Raw genomic sequence first — 18,424 nt, 5'->3', positions numbered from 1 at the left:
ACATGAACAGCTATAGGTTTTATTTTTTCCCACTCTTTGCCCCCAAAAGGAAAGTGCTCTTACTCAGAAGCTACATATTTGTCAGTTTAGAAAATATTTGCAAATGTAACTTTCTGGCCAAAACAAATGTAGGGCTGTATACGCTGCAGGACTGAAATGACCCATTTTTCTGCCATTGTGAAGATAAAACAAATATCTGTGTTAGAGACACAACAGAGTCTTAAGGAAGAAGGGTGCTAGCAGATAACAATGTTTCTAGTTCCCTTCTTGTCTGCAGTGATTTCATGTTATACATCAACTCCAGCCACAGGATGGGGGGACTCAGATAGAGACATAGGGATGCAATTTTCAGGTAGAAAGACTGGTGACAAGGCCAATGAGATGCATATTAGAGCCTCCCCCAGAGAAGAATGCATTGCACTGATTCAGGTAGGTGCTAGCTAAGCCACTGGGACAGTTTCCTCCAACTCACTCGGTAGAGTTGCAACCCATGGTGGACAGCAAGGGTCTTGTGTCAAGTCTTGACGTAGGTGGTGTGACTATCACGTGCGTTCAGCCCCAAGGGGGGAGAGACTTGGTTAATTTTTTGCTAGAACTTGGCCCAGATAGCCAGAGTTTCAAATGTATTTAGGTGTCTTAACATGCATAGAGGTGCCTAATGGGATTTTCAAAAGCACTTACACAATTAAGGGCCTACCTCCCGTTGATTTCAGTGGCATCTTGGCAACTAGGCCCAGAATTTTAAAGAATTTAGGCATTGTGGAGCTCAGCATTGCAACACCTAAGAGAATTAAGCTCCCAAGTGCCTACATCCCTTTTGAAAATGAGATTTAGGCACCTACATTGACTAAGCAGTGCAGTGCTTGGCACAGCAGCACCTAAATACTTTTAAAAATCTGGGTCCTAAGATGATTAGGCACTTTTAAAAATCTCACCAGGCACCTCGCTGCATCTTTAAGTACCTTAATGCCTTTGAAAATCTCACTGACTGGGTCAGCACAGAAACGGTCAAGACTTCAATAAGCAAGAACTGCCTGTGGCCTTGGCCATCTTTTCTCATTATGATTCTTTTAACGGCACATTCAGAATTATGGAGCCATTAAACTATAGTGAGAACTTGAACTTCTGTTCCTTTCACACAGCCCCAGAACAAAGGCAGCACACCGGGAGCAAATCTGCAGTTCCAGCACTGGGGTGTGATGAAGGGGTGAAAAACGTCAGCTGGGGGAAGTCTGCAGCACTGTGAACAGATGAATACATTGAATAATATATCTGGGGTATAATTGGCCTGATTCTGATCTTGCACCAGTATGAATCACCAGTAACTCAAAGATCAATCCTTAAACATATGATGGGTCTAGGTAACCTCAGCACCCTGTTTTGGAGGGAAAGGCTCCTCTATGGACTCAGTTAGAAAGTCTTGAGAATGTATCTACATAATTAAGGTAAAGTGGACTCAAACCACATTCCTTGGAAACCTTTCATACTCACCACACTCAATTAAATAAAAAGCAGTGTGGCATTTTCAGCAGCTACTAGGCTGATTGGAGAAGCAGCCGCACCTGGGCCACGCCCCAATCAGGCCTCAGCTGGCTCTATATAAGCAGCTGGGAGGCAGGAGCTCAGCAGTCTCTTTCTAGCTGTAGAGGGAGATGGACCTGGCTGCAGGGACCTGAACAGGGTACCTGAATGGAGCAGGGCTGGGGAAAGGCAGAGGAGCTGGGGAGGCTCCAGCCTGGAAAGCCCCAGGCTGCGGCCTAGCAGAAGGCCAACGGGTACTGGGGGTTGCAGAGAGCAGCCCAGGGGTAGGAAAAGGCAGCAGGTCCAAACCCAACCTTGCCAGCGATGAGTAGGCTGATACTGCAGTCTGCCCCAGGGCGAGGGGCTAGACAATGACTGGCAGTAGATTTATACTGAAGTGAGGTGGGGATAGTGGGTGGGGGTTCCCTGGGGAGGGGAGACCCTGAGAGAAAGGGGTTACTGCCAAGGGGCAGCACCCCAGATAACAGGGCACCGGGTCTGGGAGGGACATGGGGGTCAAGTGGCAGCGGGACACCGGCCTGCAGAGGGTGCCCCAGAGGCTGGATGAGCTAATTCCCAGAGACAACCAGCAGGAGGCACTGTAGGGGTGAGCCATCGCACGTTTACACAAGGCAACAACTCAGGCCCAGATCTTTAAAGGCATTCAGGCGCCTCAGTCAATGGGATATGGGGAATTGCTGATTCCCAGGTTCAGAAGGCAGGAGATATAAGGTTTATTCCTGGCCCTACCACAGACGTCCTATGATCTTGGACAAGTCACTTAAACTATCTGTAATAGTAGGGCCAAAAATACTTCCCCTGACTTATCAGGATGTTGTGAGGCTTACTTCATTAGCAAAGTGCAATGGCTCCTTAAAATGACTGTCAGCTCTCTGGGGAAAGGACTGTCATTATCCAGCCCCTAGCACAATGGGGCCCTGGCCTGATTAGCCTCTAGGTACTGTTGCAATATAAACATTAAATAACAACAAAGGTGATAGAGGAATGCAAAGTATGGTTCTGATTGCCCATGTATATTGCCAAGCAGCGAATCCTAACAAATGAAATTAAGTTAAGTCAAGATACTATACATGTAAAGATATGGGGCCAAATTTTCAGTTGACTGCCTTACCTGAGCTCACAAACTTTGAAGCACTATTAAAGGTAAAGGAGGCCACTGAAATTGACAGCTGAGAAGCAAGGGGTGATTGCACTGTGGACTCCTACAGTGCCAGATTGCTACCGATTAGTCGGAAATCATTTTGGAGTTGGAATATCCATAATATGCGCCTCTGTGCAGGTGTGCAGGGTCATTAATCATCTCCTGCTACACAGGCCGGTGACTCTTGGCAATGCGCATGGCATAGTGGCTGGATTTGCAGCGATGGGGTTCCCAGACTGCCATTGGGTGATAGCACATATATCCCTGTTTTGGCTCCAGCCCACCTTACCACATTAAAAAAAGGCGCAAAAATTATGGGACACAGATGGCATTATGGGTGGAGAAAGTTGCAGGAGGGAAACTTGACCTCTTTCTCTCAGCCCCCTTGCCACGCAACTTGTGTGTCCCCTACAATGCATTACAAAATTCCCCAAAAGGGCATTACAAAATTCCACCACAGGGTAGCGCATGGCACAATGGGATACCCACCCATGATGCACTGCACTTTGTGTTGACACAAGCACTCCTGGTGAGGATGCACAGAGCTGATGCAAGCAGTCAAGTCTGCACATGCTGAAGTGATATATTAAATGTGGCAACTTTATGCAGAAATAACCTGCATTGACTAAAGTTGTAGACATGGCCTGCGACTGCCACATCATTTATCGTTAATATAATATTTGCTAACAATGGAGAGAAAGCTTCCCTGACTCAGGGCCAGGCAGTAAGTTCACACATGGAATAGCATAGTTCGGCTTCTGGGTAAGGCTCTGAATGGAAGCATTGCCATCTGCAATGAGCCTTCACTAGGGCTTCTCTAGCAATCATGAATAATGATCTGTCCCTGTGTCAATACATGTCTAGAGCCTGCTATGTTTTTGCTGGTCTAGGCAAGGCGGGATTGAGAGATATTTAAACACAGAAGCCTGTTATAGAGAGGGGTCCATGCTTGCGTACAAGACGCCCACTGACTTTGGAGCTAGTGGGGCAAGATAGCACCATTTTATGCTCCTACTCAGTAGGAAAAGTCTCCTAAAAACAAGTGCTCTCTCCTTCTTCCTCTCTGTCCCTCTGGAAAGTGCTTTTAGTCCAATCTTTTTCAATTAAGATAAAAGGCGTTTCCCCATGTCTGTCACCAAATGTCCCTATTTACAGTTTTCACATGTTGGCAAGGATGTTTATATCTTGCCTGATGATTTGTTGTTATTATCATTATTACGATAAGAAAATTGCGCAACAATTAGAAACATGCTGTGGGTGGGCTGTTTGTATTCATCACTTGTTTGCAAACAGCAGGGAGCTGTGGGGGTAGATCAGGGTTGTTGTTGTTTCCCTTTGGAGGCACATTCATTCTGGCCCTATGCAGCCAGACATTGCAAACGGAAACTGCACTGATTTAAAATGACAGTTCAGTGCTTGTGTTCCATTTGACGTCATTTACACACTGGAATTGACATACGCACGCCAGTGAAACATACGGAGTTACGCAGCCAGTCAAACCCGACCAAAAAAAGAGGCAGAAAAATGTCAAAAAACAATTAAACAAATTACAGCTTTACAAAGTGTCAATACAGTGCAGCCTCCCATTGCAAATAATGGCTCATACTTAATCCAGATCCATGCTGTTTCGCTACTAACAAAACACAAGGCCCAGTCTCTTTACAGACTCCTGCTTGAGCGCTTCTGAAGAGCAGCAACAGGATAAATGCATGTCCGGAGACACCTGGAATCTGTAGTGATCTAAGGCAGTGGTTCTCAACCAGGAGTCCACAGAAGTCTTCCAAGGGCACATCAACTCATCTAGATATTTGCCTAGTTTTACAACAGGCTACATAATAAGCACTAGCGAAATCAGTACAAACTAAAATTTCATACAAACTGAGAAAGTCAGCAATTTGTCAGTAACACAGACACTTTTGTATTTTTATGTCTGATTTTGTAAGCAAATAGTTTTTAAGTGAGGTAATACTTGGGGTACACAAGACAAATGAGAGTCCTGAAAGGGGTACAGTCATCTGGAAAGGTTGAGAGCCACTAATCTAAGGTATGGTTCTTAGCTCAGTAAAGTGTGGGTGCGGGCATGCTGCCAAGCACCATTCCGGTAAAAATAAGGCCCAATCCTACAAGGTGACAGGCAATCTACACTCGCATTGAGGTCCATTGCGGGAAGTGGAAGGCGCCCTATGCTTTGAAGGCTTACTCCCCAAAATCCTGGTGGGACTGCTGAAAATAAGGAACTGTTGTGGTCTAATCAGTGTGCTTATTTATACTGTAGTTACATAACAACCTACCCTTGCCACTTTACACCATTTACGATCCCCACTGTAATTACCTTTAAGGGTGCCACCAGCTGGAGTTTTTGTGGAACTGCCCTGATTTTGACAAGGCCATTCCAGTTTCTCCACTGTGTCACTCATAAAAATATGAAAATAAATAGAGTAAAATATTTTTTTCTCCTCCCAGTTCCAGTCACAGCTTCCAACAGAAAAGCTCTTCCAGTTGAAGGATCTGGCTGCCTATCTGATCTGTCTTAGGGCACGTCTTCACTACCCGCCGAATCGGCAGGTAGCAATTGATCTATTGGGGACCCACTTATCGCGTCTAGTGAAGACGCGATAAAATCGATCCCCGATGGCTCTTCCGTCGACTCCGGAAATTCACCGTGGCAAGAGGCAGAAGCAGAGTCGACGGCGGCGCAGCCGCGGTCGACTCGCCGCCGTCCTCACAGCCAGGTAAGTCGACCTAAAATACTCCACTTCAGCTACGCTATTCACGTAGCTGAAGTTGCGTATCTTAGGTCGACCCCCCCGTAGCGTAGACCTATCTTAAGTGTTTTGTATAGCGTCCATCACCATAATAGCTAAGGATGTAGGGGGAACATTTTCAAAAATCCCTAACTGATTTAGGAACCTAAGTCCCATTGGCATTGAGGCTTCTAAGTCACTTAAGTTCTTTTGAAAGTTTTATCTGTCGTATCTAAGGCCATCTGGGCAGGAGTGGCCAGCTGCTCCCGTGTCCCAGAACACATTTCAGTAGGGAACTCCGAAGCAGCAGCAGCTGCTAGAATTCATTTTAACAGTTGGGTAGCTACAGCCTATGAGATGTGCCCTTAATAAATAACACCTAAATGTAGTGTGAGTCACTCCTAAAAGCTGCCACTGTGCAACTCGAGTGCTTAGCTTCCAGTATGTCAAAGCTTCTCAGTCTACAGCAGTAATATCACGATGATGCTGACGTCTGTGATGTAACGGCAATGCGTCGTGATGAAGTGATGCCACATTAAATGTTAATGACACCCCATTACCACACTGAAAAACATCACAATGTGACATGACATAAATTTTAGTTGGACTGTGACCTTATTTAACTTATTCAGTGAAAGCCTGGCCCAACTGAAGTCACAGGAAATTTTGCCACTGAGTTGAACATAGCCAGGATTTCATCCAATGTGTCTCCCAGGTCCACTTAAGCGATTCCCAAATTCCATCAGTGTGAGCAATATCACAAATCCATATGAAGAATAACTGGCATGGCAGTATTTCACTCTTAGTCCAACCTATAGCTTATCAGTGTAGCAATCTGTTATCATGTGCTAGATATGGCCAAACTTGAGGCTTTAGCCTTGCTCTTTGCTTCTGGGGCTATGTGCTCTGCAGAGATAGCAGACCATGGGTAGAAGATGGGAAAGATGCATCTTCCACCACTCTGCAATTTTCCCTCTGGTAATGTGGAGCCGACTTTATGGCTATGGAATGTGTCATGTTGAGCTCTCCTCATCCAGGACAATGGCTTCAAGGAGGCTTTAGGAAACCCTCCACCCTCCCAGGTGGAAAACAAATGCGATGGACGGTAAAATAAATTAAACTCCTTAACCAGGTCTTTCCCTTTCCAACCCAGGGCTGTCACAAGCAAATGTCAATTGATATATAATCTACTGAGTTCTGTCCTTGGTTTGGGAACAGAAAGAAAATCCAGAGTCAACTAATGAAACCATGTCCATAGAACTAATGAAACCATGCATTTGACTAGAGTTAGATTCATAGCACTTGTCTATTGAATGGTACTGAAGTGTCTCTGGCTGTACAGGGCTTTTGGATGGCTCTCTCTCATGTTTTAGCAGAAGCATTATTTCCTTTTTCTGTCACTAAAGGCAGTAGTTTCCATTTCTGGTTTCTTCATCCCTAGAGCTTGGATGAAGCAGAGCCGAAGAATCAAGCTGGGGTTTTTCAGGTGTGAAGTAATATTTTTGTATGGCTCTGTAGACAAAGGTCCTGTACCCAAATGTGAGAAATATGAGTTTAAACTAGTATTTGCTTAGTAGCAACTGTGATCATTACGGTTGCAAATTGTCCACCATTACCCTTGTTAACAACATGCCCATAACTTTAATTGTGCAGTCACATGGGTTTGGGCATTTAGAATGTATGTGACAGGAATTTGGATATTGTAGGCCACACTTGAACTGGTGGAATAGGAGCCAATAAGATGCCTCCAAAAATATTGTTATGCGTCTCCTTTTGTCAAGGGCTTTTTCCTTCCTTTTCCAGATTTTTCCCCTTCTTCCTACCAGCAGTAGTGAAATGAGGGAGCCCATCTATAGCTCACAACTTTGAACACTGTTTACAAATGCATTCGCAACCAGAGTGCCCACCAAGGGCACAGAATCACGGTTTGTGCTTCACTTCAGTGTGTTCGAAATACAGCTGCAAACAAAACAGGGTGAGCATTAGGGATATGAAACACACCAGAATCATCGTCCTTAAGGCGCCTTCTTTGTGACGCCTACTCAAGGCTTATTAAAATCCTCTCTGATTTTCTTCACATCTCATCACTGCAGAACTACTTAGGGACACTGAGCCTATTGTAGTCATATCCTCTCAAATTTCAAATCCACGGGCTCTGAGAAGTGGTGGGATGATGAGAGCTGTTGATACTAGCAGGAGTTCCCTTGCACAGGCAGTCTTGCCACTGGAAAGGCCCAGGGCTTGGACTTTAGTGAGAAGAGGAAGATTACTGAGGGTGCCTGGAAGGGGATTTGGTGCTAGCATCTTTAGTAATCATTAAAGGCTTCTTAGATAGCTATGGGCACAGTTTTAATTGAAGTCTGACTCACATCTGTCCTAGACAGAAAATGAGGTACTCAATCAATGCTAAAGCAGGATGGCAAATACCTAATCTTGATCTTGTGGCGCGCTGCACCCCTCCCTGGGGATACTGTGGGCCCTGAGTGCTCATTGACTTCAGTTGTCATTGAGGGTGGGTGGGTTTAGAACCAGCTCTTGTAGCTCTACATGCACCTAGTCTTCCTTTCAATCCAAATACGGTCACAGTCCTGGTGTTCCCTCAGTGAACACAAGGTAGGCCAGGAAATAAGTCATTTTACCCAACACACGTGGCTTTGGCAAACCCCCACATTAAGATGACTCTTACCTCTTTCTGATGATACTTTATTGCTACCTTTAGCTTTGCCAAATCATGACATTTTTGGGGATCCAGCTCCTCGCTCTGATCATCCCTGTGGTTGAGAATGATCTCCAGTTCCCTGGAGCTCCGTGCCTGGTCCAAAAGGTCCTTAGCAAAACGTTTGCACTGCTGGGAAAGCTCTTCGTATTCAGCCTTGAACTCATTCTCCACTTTGCTGAGCTCCTTCAGCTCCCAGCCCAGCCGGAAGGCTGTCAAAATCGGGTCCTCACTCGATAAGGCAATCAACGAAGGGCTGGCTAAGGCTTTGTAGATGTTCAGCCTTGACCTGGAATGCCTCAGGCTGTCCACCTCGGAACTGGAGACACATTCCACGCAGTTGCATCTGATCTGGTGGGGGCGCGGTATTGTTACCCGTCTTTGGACAAGCAGTTTGATGATTTCGTAGTTGTTGGTGTGGGCCGCCAACATTATTGGGGTGATATCAGGGGTGAATTCTGAAAACTGGGTGTCCATCATCAAGGTAGGGACCTACACATAACAAATAAATACATAATAATAATAACAACAATTAATAATTAATCATCTCATTCAGGGGAGTAGGAAATAGACATTCATCTTGTATAGTTATACTAAACATGGTCATTCATAATATTCCACATTCAGCAAACCTTATTTACTCCCCATTCAGGCAAAAGTGCCCAGTGCCTCACTGCAGCAATCCATGGCTCTTTAATTCACATGCTGGTATAAAGGTTGCTCAATAGCCCATGTTCATTTTTATAAAGGAAGTTGATAGAAAGAAGATCCTAGTTCATAAATTGCTACTGAAAGGACAGCTGGGTTTGTGAGAGAAAGGCCCAGGGAACCTCACAAAAGGAGAGCCCCCCCCCCCAAACAATCAATATATTATTATTATTTATTTATAATACAATAGTGCCTAAGAGTCCCAGTCATGGACCAGGACTCCACTGTGCAAGGTGCTGTACAAACACAGAATAAAATGACGGTCCCTAGTTGAGCAAAGGGGTTGCTAACTTTTTCCCTACTCTTTTAGTAGGAACAACTCTCCAAAGGAGGAGAATGTTACATAAATGCCCTCAGGTCACATTTTTTTAAAGGTTTGAAAAATATTAAATGTAAAATTAATGAGCCGCAATCTACTACCAATCAGCCACTACAGGGTGTGCGTTATTCGGCTACTGGTACAATTTTCAAGTAGTTAAAAGCTGAGGTTAATGTTCACTCTATTCTGATTCATTACTATATTCAGAGTGCAGAATTATACTGAAATGCTCATACAGACCCACGCCTCAGTGTGTTTCCATTTGCAGCATAGGTAGCTCTTTTTGTTGTGTGTTAATAATCACTCAAGCGTACTGTATTTCATGTACCCTCCGCACTCACTCCTGTGGCTGACATTCTGCTGCTGAAAGTGTGATTGCAGGTTATGGTGAATAGCAGGCACATTTCCCTCTTGTGACTGTCAGAGGCATTTCACAGAAGGATTTTAATGACAAGAAACATTACTCAGTCCATTAAAAAAAACACTCGAGCTAGTTAATAATCCTTTTATCTGACACCTGTAACATGATGTAATGGTGGTTGTGAGCAGCAGTGATTGAACGTGGGCATCTAAAACCCACATCTGGGTATGGAAATAGTATGGCGGGCCATGAATGCTCATGAAATTGGGGGTTGGGGTACGGGAGGGGGTGAAGGCTCCGGTTGGAGGTGTGGTCTGGGGTGGGTCCAGAAATGAGGAGTTCAGGGTGCAGGAGGGGGCTCCGGGCTGGGATAGGGGAGTGGAGTGTGGAGGGGGAGGTGAGGGTTCCAGCTGTGGGTGCAGGCTCTGGGGTGGGGTGTGGATGAGGAGTTTGGGGTGTAGGAGGGTGCTCTGGGAGGAGACTGAGGGGTTTGGAGGGCAGGAAGGGGATTAGGGCTGGGGCAGGGGGTTGGGGCATGGGCGGGGGTCAGGGGTGTAGGCTTCAGGCGGCGCTTACCTCAAGCAGCTCCCAGAAGCAACGGCATGTCCCCCCTCTGGCTCCGACGCGGAGGCATAGCCAGGCAGCTCTGCATGCTGCCCTATCTGCAGGTGCTGCCCCTGTAGCTCCATTGGCCGTGGTTCCAATGGGAGCTGTGGGGGCAGCATGCGAAGCCCCCTGGCTGCCCCTATGCATAGGCGCCGGAGGGGGGACATGCTGCTGCTTCCAGGAGCCGTGCAGAGCCACAGCACGCACGGAGCAGGGCAAGCCCCAAGCTGGAGTGCCGGAGCGGGGAAAGCCCCGGACCCCTCTCCCTGGCAGGAGCTCGAGGACCAGATTAAAACATTTGGAGGGCCGGATGTGGCCCTCGAGCCATAGTTTGCCCACCCCTGCTTTAGTAGACTCATAAACCTCTAGGCAGTCCAGCCACTAGAGCAGGATTGAACGCCAGAGAGGTACACTTGGGGCTACCATCTGTAATAATTTCCCCCAAACATGCAAAAGGCTAGGTGGGTTGTGTGTGCTGCTGGTGAGAATGGCAAAGCAGATGACCGAGCTGGCTAGAAGTGCCTGTGCTTGCAAACATAACAAGGTGCTGGCCTGGTTACAGCAAAATAGGAGTTAATTCTCCAGCAAGCCACACCCAGACAGGTGAAAAGAATTGTGTTAACAAGGCAGAGCTCCTGACTGAAGGCAATCAGGAGCTAAGGGCATTCACCCGGGAATCCTATAAAAATGGCTCACTGGGTGCACTGGGGGCAGGAGTGGGAGGATGGTTAAGGGGGGGAAGAAGAGGTCATGTCTGCTTAAGAAAGCTGTATCTGTCTTCTCTTTGTAAAACAAGGTGATTATTGTCTTTTAAGAAACCTATTAAGCTCTTGGCAATAAATAGCATAGAGGGAAGCTCTCTTTGCAAGAACAACAAGGAGTCTGGTGGCACTTAAAGACTAACAGATTTATTTGGGCATAAGCTTTTGTGGGTAAAAACCTCACTTCTTCAGATGCATAGAGTGAAAGTTACAGCATCTGTAACTTTCACTCTATGCATCTGAAGAAGTGAGCCACGAAAGCTTATGCCCAAATAAATCTGTTAGTCTTTAAGGTGCCATCAGACTCCTTGTTGTTTTTGTAGATACAGACTAACACGGCTACCCCCTGACACTCTCTTTGCAAGGTTTTTGCTGGTCGCTCACTCTGCCAGTTTAGTAATATACCTTTCTAAATGGCAAATGAAAGGTACAGAGTTCATTTGGCCACATTTACTAGAGTTTCAATCCTAAAATAAAATGCATGTATGAGTACATAATGACTGAGTTATTTCTCTCTCTTGTATAGTCAGTAGCTATTGGCTACAATACCCAGATCCTAGGCTTCAATTTTGAAAAGAAACTATTTTCCCCTCTGTAAACCTCATTATGATCAGGAGACAGGTTTAATTTGCTTCTTTCCTGATTGAATGTGCTGTATCTAGAATTGTAAAGGGAGCATATTCAGCCTTCTATGAATGATTGATTCAGGTTTCTTTAAGTAAAAGACATTTGCAGACAAAATAGTGACACAAATGGGGAAGGAGCCAAGCCAAGCTACCCTGGACCTTAGCAGGCTTTCAGAATTGGACATCCTAGCCCTGATCCATTATTATTGTCTGCATAACAGTAGAGCCTAGACATCCAAACCAGGGTTGGAACTCTGTGCTAGGCATAATACAAACACATAGTGAGAGACAGTCCCTGCCTGGAAGAGCTTACAATTGAAAGCGACAGAGAGTGGGAAGGGAAACAGAAGCACTGTCAGCTCTGGGTATTGCGCAAGGTCACACAGCAGTTCACTGGCAATGTGAGGAATAGAACCCATGTCTCCTAATTTCCTTTGTAGTACCTTAAGCACGTACAACTTGGGTCTATCTCTAATAACAGCTGTATTACAAACCAAAGCAGCAATAGAGAGACACCTGGTGAAAATGAGGGCTGCGATGAACCTTTTTTTTTTCTTTTCTTTCTTTTTTCTTTTCATTCCTAATTGATCTACGCTAAAGGCAGTAGGCTGGCCAAAAATTTTACATGTTGTGACTTTTTGGTGCTTTTGCGTCAGGAATTGCTGGTTTTCAGACACAGATCTCGGTCGGTGACTCCTCTGTTTAAAAGTTGGCATTATGCTGAGAAATCCTCTGCTGATAATGCAATATTTGATGTATTGTCATTGGATAATGACAGCCTCAGTCTGTGGCTCAGCATATATTTGCATTGTTCTCACAGGTTGAGCTCATGTTTAGGTCGGCTTATTCCACATTTTAGGCTACATTACAGTGATGGAAGTAGAATAGGAATAAATTATTTTACCCCAAAGACTGTGCTAAACTCTCCCAAGGTTATTTTCATTAAGTGACCTGAATAACGAATTCTTTTCCATTAACCTCATCCCCTGACACAAGCTGTTATGCTGAATCCCTCAGAACCCCACTGTCAGTTCTCACATAACAGCATGTGCCTTTCCTGCATTTTATCTCGGTAGTGTCAGCTTCAGAAATTAAAACTACCATTTATAACCACTGATTGAACACTTATTAACATCTTCCTTGAGTTAATCCTCACGAGGCTGGGCTACTCACCCACCACCTCATTGCCTTTTTTGACGATCCTGCAACGAGTGATAATTGGGTTTTTTAACTAATTCCTGTCCTATTTTGGAAACATTGCAGTTTTCCCTCACATGGAATCATTGCTCAAATTACTTCTGAGTTTTCAAACCACCAGCAGAAACACTGTTTTATTCATCATTGGAAAGGCAACATGTTCTAGTAAACAATGCACAGGACAGGGAGAACAAGGGCTTGGATTCCGGTCCAGGCTGTAACGTTGAGCAAGTCACTTGACCTCTCTGACTCAGTTTCCTCCAGCTACAAGAAAAAGATAATATGCTCTTTATAACGTGCTTTAAGATCCTTAGATGACAGACACTCTATACATGCTGAGTAGTTATTCCTTTCCACAGTTAGAAGATGAAGACTACTAGACTACACTACACCTCATAAAGCAATAACTTCTGTCCCTCAAGATGAACCACAGTGAAGAACCTCAAAACCAAAGCTATTCATCTAGAAGAGTATGTGGGTCTGATCTAGCCACTGTCTGTTTTGTCATAGGTTGGATTCAGAACCACAAGGGGTTTATTTTGAAGTTCTTGTTTGGACAGAGCTGGGAACAATTGTTCTTATGAGATTTTTGGCCCAAGGTGATGATCCTGTTCTCTTTTCAGGCCCTTCTCAAGATTCACTTCTACTGTGGAGCCTACAGGAAATTGCTAGCTGATAATGACGAATCAGGTGGCCAGCAGGGATTACTGGGACTGTTTATTAATTATTTATGGCACTAAAAGAAAACCTGCCAAATTGTTCAAATACTGACCCTGGGCAGCTACCTTTTCTTAGGACAGTTACCCTCATCTTGTTACACCCACTTGTTATATCTTCTTTTCACCTAGAAGGACCCACCTATTACTATGTGATTGTGCAGCACCCTGCAAAATAGGGCCCTGATCTAAATGGATATAGAGGCACTCTTGGAATACAATTCAAAAAGTAAATAATAATCTCATGAGAATGCTAATCATATGACATTTCCCCCTATTAAAGATAGCAGAAAACACCTGAGATAAAGTGAGCAGGAAAGATTTCCACTATTTGGGCCTGAAATTCACAAGAAGAGTTCACAAGATTTCAGTGCCATCAAACCCAAGCTCAAGTACTAGCTCTGATTCAACTTCAAACCTGAATCTTCACCAGCAAGACTGCACAGTTTTGCCCCAGTCTATATTTCCGAACCTATTACACACCCCTTTGCTCTGCCAATGAAACCAGACTTGACATCTCATTTAATTCTTTCTCCCAGCTTCACGGCTTTCTCTGAGGAGTAGAGAATGAGATAAGGAAAGTCAAACAAAACCTAAGCTTGGACTCTTCTCTGGGCTTCCCGGTACATGTTGTTTTAGCTTTATCTACCTCTTAGTCTGTACGCTTCTTGGGCCAGGGACAGGCTGTATATCTGTGTCCTGTATAGCACAGAGGGTATTAGCATGTTGATAGTGCTTGCAAATAATCAGTAATAATGTTGACCTGAACCTTACCTGATCTGAATTCATCAGCTACTCAGCTCATCTCTAATTCATAAATCAGCTATACTGGACTAGTGTAAAAGTGTGATATGAACGTTTACTTAATGTGGCTGTTTCCCACCACTTAATTAATATCTGATAGAATGAAAATCTAAAGGGTTTCCTGATTCAGAGTGCAATGCATCACTAGACAAAAGATCTACTGGTAAAATCTCATGTATAGGTCCAACTACAACACTTGAAAACAAAACATGGGAAAATCAGAGTCTGGATAATCTACTGACCAATGAACCTTTATTTGTAGTATATCAATTTTCTATGCACAATTGTAAAGGAGCCACGTGCTATCAACTGCCACAAATGGCCTAGCCAGCATCTGTAGGTCTAAAACAAAGAGGATTTTGCAGCATAAACTCTCACCACCTGTGAAACTTGAGAGACCATAGTCACAGTGTGGCTGGGAAGATACCTTAACACTGGTTGTCAGTTCAGAATCACTATCCTGTTTGTGACACTTATAGATTCTGTTCTGAAAATAGAGAGACATGGGGGACAGACAGAGTCAGTGTTAGACTACAGAGCGGCTATTGGCAACAAGGGCTTGAAAACACATACGGGATCATGTGACTTTTCTGATCCCACCTCCCTGCCTGCATCCATGATACAGACTTTCTGGACCAAAAAGGTGTTTGTGTCTTTTTCTATTGTGGGCCTCTTGAAAAATGCAACATTAGCTGATACAATGAAGAGGATGCTAAACATCAGTTTTAAGCAGTGATTCCAGAGATACTGATTTCAAGGCCCTATCATCTAATCAGATACACCTAGGGCTTGTCTATACTTACGCACTGGTTCGGCGGCAGGCAATCGAACTTCTGGGTTCGATTTATCGCGTCTTGTCTGGACGCGATAAATCGAACCCAGAAGTGCTCGCCGTCAACTCCGGTAATCCTGCTCGGCGCGAGGAGTACGTGGAGTCGACGGGGGAGCCTGCCTGCCGCGTCTGGACCGCGGTAAGTTCGAACTGAGGTACGTCGACTTCAGCTACGTTATTCACGTAGCTGAAGTTGCGTACCTTAGTTCGAATTGGGGGGTTAGTGTAGACCAGGCCCTAGAGAGGTTCTTTACAGGGCTAAAACAGTGACGATGCACAATGCAGTAACAATGTATAAACACAGTGGTTGATTTTTCAATACAGAGCAATTCATTGAGTGAAATTACAGGGTTAATTAATAAAACATGGTGAATGCCACCATCTATTTGGTGACAGGAAAAAAGTTCTAGGCTTGTCTTTAGACTTGTCATGAACATCTTTTAACTCTGGCACTAAGAGTACTCAGTTGTAGGCAAGCTTTCAGCCATATTGGCCTGATCTTCAGTGGTCTGACTCCAGTAACTTCAATGGAGCTAAGCTAATATGCTCAACTGAGGATGTTGCCATTGGGACAAATTCTGCTTTCAAACTGCATCAGTGTAAACCCAAAAATGTCTATGTACCTCAGATTTACAATGGCATAACTGAGAGCAAAATTTGGATCTATACCATTTTCAGCACACTGTAGTAGCCAATCACTAACCAAAGGTAACTATATAATACAGTACTTATATTTTAAAATGTTGTCAAGGCCAAAAACACTGGCCTACAGTAAGCACTTTAGTGTTTACTTTGGAAAACAATGCAAGAGAGGGGAAACATATGACTTTAATACAACCAGCTCTTTTTTAGACAACGATGATAAGAAGCAAAATAGATATTCAGCCAGTCATATTTACTCTAGACTGTTTTAGTTTTAATTTGGCTGCTTATTCATGTGTTTAAAACCCAAGATGTACCCCTGGGATAGCCTACGCAGAGCTAGCAAGCATACTTAGGGCATTTGACAGTGGCATCAGAGTTGTACCTGGCTTGTCGTGCTCAGCCGTGTGTTTAAGAATTGCAGTGTAGCCAAATAGACTGTCAAAAGATGTCACTATTTATGGCTCACACTGCAATAATAACTCCTCTTTTGTGGGGGAATTATGAGAAGAGAGAGAGCGAAGTCTGTACAAGGGAAGGATTTTGCAAATATAATGTCTAAGTGGCCTAGCACTGTTCAGTCTGGAATGAGCACGTCCTCCTTTACCAGCATAAGCATATCTATCAGCAGTACACTGCATAAGTCACTCTCCCTTCCTGATGAGAATGAAAGAAGTAAGATGAGGCAGTTGATGTTTAGACAAAGAGGGAGGGTAACCAATGCATAGTCTCCTCTCCTGATCCCAGCAGGATGCTGTTAATAATTAGATAGCTTGTGTTTATACCTCTTGTGTTTTAAATTAAATTCAACCTCCTGGTTTGCTCTTAACGGAGGCAAGGGACACAACTTAAGAGGAACCTACTGGAACAAGAATCCAGTTTGGAAGGCTCATCTCATGTCGTAAGGAAGTTTTAATTCCATTATCAGAGGGGTAGCCATGTTAGTCTGTATCCACAAAAACAAGGAAGAATCCGGTGGCACCTTAAAGAGTAACAGATTTATTTGGGCATAAGCTTTTGTGGGTAAAAAACCCACTTCTTCAGATGCATGGAGACTGAAGAAGTGGATCTGAAGAAGTGGGGTTTTTACCCATAAAAGCTTATGCCCAAATAAGTTTGGTAGTCTTTAAGGTGCCACCCGGATTCCTCATTGTTTTAATTCCATTGATTATAAAGCAGCAAGGATTGGATTCTGTGCTGTAAGGATTTGTACGACTGCCCCCACTCCACCCCTTCCCATCCCCTCCCCTGAGCCTGCTGTGCCCTCGCTCCTCTCCCCTGCCCCCAGAGCCTCCTGCACACCATGAAACAGCTGATAGGGAGGTACAGGGAGGGAGGGGGAGGCGCTGATCGGTGGGGCTGCCGGTGGGTGGGAGATGCTGGGAGCGGGGGCGGGGGAGCAAATGGAGGGCTGCTGACATATTACTGTGGCTCTTTGGCAATGTACATTGGTAAATTCTGTCTCCTTCTCAGGCTCAGGTTGACCACCCCAACATAGACTAAAGCCTGACAATAGTGGGCTTTTTGTTTTGTTTTGTTAAAGATGGGAAATTCGTCTTGCTGAAGGGCTACCCACTTCCAGTCCTGTTTAGACTTTGTTCCAAGTAAAGGGTTTGGAGCTCCACTGCACCTTACACATTGTACGATTTACAGATAAGCATTCCCTGAAACCCAAACATGCTGAAGTAAAGTCATTGCATGGTTGGCAATTTGCAATAATTATCAGGCATAGCTTGTAAAGTCATCTGCTTTTTATTATTATTATTATTCAAGATTTTTTCTAAGGTTTACTCAGAAAAGATGATTGCATTTCCAGCCTTTTTAAATTACTTCATTCGACCTACACATTCCCAAGTCAGACAAAACGGTAACAGGGACAAGATGTGCTAACACAATTTAATATTTATGCTATCTATGGTCTTTTATGTCATCTTCTTTTCATGTAGAATGCCTGCCTTTTCCTGTAATTTATTAATACATGTAGGCAGGGTATGAATCCTTGTGTTTCAGTGATTAAATATGTGACGGCTTTTGTTTAGAAGAGGGTTTTGTTTTGTTTTTAATTCCTACTTAACCGTATTTCTTTAAATTTCAGATTTGATGGCAAAAGAGCAGCATTACAAAAAACTACGCAAATGGTTATATCTGGGATCACTTCTGTGCTGGACTTAATGCTGTCTGACCCTGCCCAATGGTCTTCCACAAAACAGAGCTCTAAATTTACAAAGCAAATTCCTTAGCTCTCCACCCATTTTGATTTTGTTAGGCCAGGCTGGTGGGTTTTGTTTTTGTAATAAAGAGCAGAACATGAAATTTGATGCTACAGCTTCTGAACTAGAAAGTGAAAAGACCACAGAGTCGTTGCTGACAAAAAATAGCAATTTGGAAAATAGATTGCTTCTCCCAATAGGAAAAAAAATCAGAATTCGTAAGATCTTCCTTTGCTACCAGGTTTCAGAGTGGTAGCCGTGTTAGTCTGTATCAGCAAAACGAACGAGGCGTCTCTAAGGTGCCACAAGTACTCCTCGTTCTCTTTGCGACCACTTATCCAAGACCTTTCTTCATTGGTTCTAATGCTATCACTTAAAAACCACATCGTTAATGACCCACTTTAAATGCTGCTGGAACAAGATCTGACTCATCAATGGCATCAGAACTTTGGCATTTTCTTTCTACGTGGTGAATATTCAAGTGCCGCACCTGAGTCCT

The 18,424-nt window shown here is 44.2% G+C and overlaps 1 protein-coding gene across 1 annotated transcript in view; it reads right to left on the bottom strand.

The window, feature by feature from the left end:
- Positions 1 to 18,424, bottom strand: part of TRPC5 (transient receptor potential cation channel subfamily C member 5) — a 136,905-nt gene that overhangs the window by 61,367 nt on the left and 57,114 nt on the right. Inside the window, exon 3 of the mRNA XM_005291806.5 lies at positions 8,114 to 8,635. Coding sequence (XP_005291863.2) covers positions 8,114 to 8,635 — 522 coding nt within the window. The remainder of the gene's footprint in view (positions 1 to 8,113; positions 8,636 to 18,424) is intronic.

This window comes from Chrysemys picta, chromosome 9 (assembly GCF_011386835.1).
Source record: "Chrysemys picta bellii isolate R12L10 chromosome 9, ASM1138683v2, whole genome shotgun sequence".
Lineage (NCBI taxonomy): Eukaryota > Metazoa > Chordata > Testudines > Emydidae > Chrysemys > Chrysemys picta.
Note: the sequence above shows the minus strand (reverse complement) of the source record. Positions and strands in the feature narration are given on the sequence as shown.